This window comes from Apaloderma vittatum, unplaced genomic scaffold (assembly GCF_000703405.1).
Source record: "Apaloderma vittatum isolate BGI_N311 unplaced genomic scaffold, ASM70340v1 Scaffold37793, whole genome shotgun sequence".
Taxonomy (NCBI): Eukaryota; Metazoa; Chordata; class Aves; order Trogoniformes; family Trogonidae; genus Apaloderma; species Apaloderma vittatum.
The window spans coordinates 1-3,928 of record NW_009707053.1 but is presented as its reverse complement, the minus strand read 5'-3'; the positions used below and the strand labels follow the sequence as shown (position 1 = coordinate 3,928).

Genomic DNA, 3,928 nt, shown 5'->3' with positions numbered 1-3,928 from the left:
CAGGAGGGGTGTCCTGTGCTGGGCGACCAGGGGACAGACGCACAGAAGACGCAGATACCTAAATATTTCCATCAAAACGGTTATATAAAAGTGATTATGGGTGTTACATAACCGTTTCGACACTACGCGGTATTGTCACAGACTGAGTAGGAAACAAATAAATCACCAAATGTTCAAGTTCTACAAAGGCCGGACCGGGACAGGCCAAGCAGGCAGTGGTGCCGCGAGGAGCCCCACGAAGGAACTCCACCGGAGAGCAAGGCAAGCGGCCCGCTTGTCTGGTGAAGGGTGGAAAACCCTCAAGGATGAGCCGGTCCATTCAGAGAGCAGGGAAGACAGTCTTAGCCCCACGAAGTGCAAGACCCAAAGACGCAAAGGTGAAGTTGTATTTGTCCTCATGAGCAAGTTGGAGGCAGGTGAAGAAGCAGGAAATAGGGCACAGAAAACCTGTTCTAAAAAAGTCACAGCTGCTCAAAAAACACAGATGGGACTTCAGGCCATTCAGGTATGTTTTAAGTGGAAAGTGAGCTGCAAGACGATAAAAAGCTACTTCATAGAGATAGGTTTTGACCAACAGCAAAGACAGAAATTATGTCAAAGCCAGCCAGCCCTCCCTAGATGCCTCCAAGTGCTTTCAGTCAGAAGGCTACTGGGTAAAGCAGAGAAAACTACTTTGGGTGAAAGTTCACCCAAACTAGCTCAAGAAGACAGTTGTTTTTTTTCTCTGGTCATGGTTCTTTGATGTTTCGCAAGGAAGCAGGCTTGTCCTAATCTGCATGTGTAAAAGCAACAAAGTCTTTCACCTCTCCCTTCTATGAAAGCTCTTGAGCCTGCTAATAAGAGGGACAGAATCCTTCCAAGGCTTTACACTTGAAATTAAGGCAAGCAGGCAGATGAAGGACTCTTAAATCCCTTGAGTAAGAAAGCTCAAGCTCTGGACAGTTTTAGGTATTGGCAAATACCTCAAGCTCCATACTTCTGCTGGTTTTATTAGAACTAGAGTTCTCTCCTGCGCCTGAAGCAGAAGCGGCAACCCAACCTTATGTGGATGAAATGAAACAGCGTTCTTTCATTTAAGTGAGGGCTTTTATGTCTTGTTGGTTTAATAATTAATCACAGTTCCTTTAAGGATTAGTTTGCAGAATTAAAAAAACCTCACCACTAAACCTGAGAGGCCTGAGCAGCAGCAATGAAAACGGCTGGTTTACCCCTTTACATAGGAAGCTTACCTTTAATATTACCTTCAATATTCAAATCCATGGAAATCTAAACCTCGAAAGACAACTAGAGAGTTCCACGAGTTCGTTTTGTGACTCTACATGCAAGTCAAAGGAAAGAACTTGCTGAAATGGATGTACTGACCACAAATTACAAAGTTTTGTAACCAACATCCTCAGGATCCTTTGACTGTGAAAAGCACGAGAGAAAAAAAAAAGCCAAGTAAGCCAAGTGCTAGTTCAGCTTTGCATAGCAAAAACTACAGATTTACTAAACATCACGTTTAATGCTACTGCTTCTCTGGGTATAACTAAGTTTTCAGCCAAAGTTAAACCCTTTAAGGAAAACATATTTTTAACAATGGAAGTGCTGCACGTCCATAGTCACCAACCTCCAACGAATCTATGACGCCCAAGTTTCATCTTCCTGATGTTTACAACTGGCACACTGTTCCTTAAATATCATACAATCCTCTCACATAGCATTACAATCTCTGTTCTCCTTCTTCGTGAAAATCATCACAGGGCTACCCCAGATTCTTGGCACGCATATGAAAACAAAGAGTGATGGAAATTTGTAAATCAACTTTATTCAACGATGGCCATCATTTAGGCATCGGCAATAGTAACTTCAACTTCTACACCTGGTTCAATGCTGATGGAAGTGATCTGCTTCACGATCTCAGAAGGGCTGTGTAAGTCAATGAGCCGCTTATGAATACGCATTTGGAAACGATCCCAGGTCTTAGAACCTTCACCACAAGGCGTCTTCCTGGTAGTGATTCGCAGAGTCTGAAGAAAAACCATAAACACGGGGTATTTAGTTAATGCATAGAGAAGACTAATCTACAGTCAAATCAATCCACCTAAAATGACTGTTTGGTATCTATGCCAATGGAAAGTTACTTCTTAGGTTACATGCTACTGATGTAAACACTCCTTCCCTATATTCAATTAAAAACATAATAAATCACAATTAAAATAAACTGAAGGGTAGAAAAACTGCTTCCATGTTCAACATGTTTTGCACTGAACGGCTGCCTTGACATCAAAGCAACTTGTGAAGTCATTATCTGTTTACACTGGGTCACCCTCAGTTTAGTAGTACTGCTTTTTCATCCCAACCTTTTCATTTTTAAAAAAAAGATCTTTTAAGCACACATTTGCAGAAAAATAAACAAGCTTTAAAGACAGGAAAACAGTACCTTGGTGGGCATGCGAACAGGTCCCTTGACCTTCAGGTTTTTTTCCTTAGCACCTCTGATCAAGTCAGCACAGACTGAAAAAAAAATAAAAAATGGATTAGGTTTGTATTTTTGCTTGCTTTCTTAAGCAAAGATTTCAGACAAGAAGTTGGCTCAGAATAGCGTATGAAGTGATCATTGCCATTCATTTTAACAGTTATCCTCATAGCCAACTACATACACGTGGAAGCACTGCACCATGGTCAGCAAAATCCTGTTAGAGCAGTAAGCAAAAGCCATCACTACAAGTTTCAGCTGTATTTGTTGTTATCAGCCTGAAGACCCTGCATCAAACAGTGATTCTACGACATTTATATTGTATGATCAGAACACTGGCAAACTCAGTTCCTAAACAAGATCAAATAACTTCTTAAAGAATGTTAAAACTTCTAAACCAAACTCTTCCTAAGAAGAGTGACAGAATATCAAGAAACCGCTGCCTTTCAGCTCTTATACATTCAAATAGTGAAAACCAAAACCCCCACAAGAACTAAAGGGAAGAAGCCACACTCTGTTACATTTGTCATTACGACATGAAGTTTTCAGCATGATGGAAAACCCAGAACACCAGTTTCCATTAAAAATTAAATTAGAAGCTACTTGTCGGTGTTTGGGTTGACTTTATTAGCCAAGTCACATACAAACAGGCAAACAGTAACATCTTTAATTACACCTGCTTTCCATACATTCTGTTCTGCAATGCATTATATCCTATCACTCACTACTTATCAAGCTATGTCAGTTAAAGCATCACTCACCCTTCTCAAGTGATTTTACATTGCGACTTGTCAAAGTAATCCTAATGCGATGAATTGCTACCTCTTGTTCCACAGGTGCTTTGCCAGTATCTTTAAACGCCTGAAACATTGAAGTTACAAATATCAGACACTGCGGTCGATACCATTATCCACAGCCTCTTAAAAACAGACTTCTAGAGCATAAAGAACGATTCACCTACAGGACTATTTTATTCTACTGACTAGACGACATACCCAAACAGGAGGGTGGTGGCATGGAAGAGAACTAGTAGGAACAGAAAGAAAGGGCAAAGTCCTAACTGAGCCCTGACTGCTCTGAGGAAAAGCAATTTTTTAGTCTCTAACTGCATCCCACGGTGAGAGGCTGCAAGCACATCCCTCCCTGGTTTTCCTACATGCAGGCAGGCTGTCCGGTCACCACTACTCCTTATCCTCAAAATAAAACACATTTCACATATCTTACAACTTGACCTCACTAGGAATTAAGTAACAAAGACAGCAACGAAACAGCGACAGCTTAAACGAGGAGGGGCATTTGGCCAGAAAGACCAATTCGGCCACTCAGGAAACTGATCTGAAAAGCTTCTGCAATGAAAGGCCTGCAAATAACTGGGCATTAACATGGACCCAGTGAGTCGATGAAAGAACATACAAGAGAAAACACGGAGGGAGAAAGATCTTAGAAACACCAAAGCGAATGAAACACGGC

The 3,928-nt window shown here is 41.3% G+C and overlaps 1 protein-coding gene across 1 annotated transcript; it reads right to left on the bottom strand.

Moving 5' to 3' along the window:
* Positions 1–1,788: 1,788 nt before the first annotated feature.
* On the bottom strand, positions 1,789–3,319 carry RPS20 (ribosomal protein S20; the record flags this gene model as incomplete). The annotated part of the gene is made up of 3 exons (XM_009866029.1): positions 1,789–2,009; positions 2,423–2,496; positions 3,220–3,319. Coding segments are annotated over 3 exons (357 nt in total), but the record flags the coding sequence as incomplete, so codon positions are not given.
* Positions 3,320–3,928: the final 609 nt, after the last annotated feature.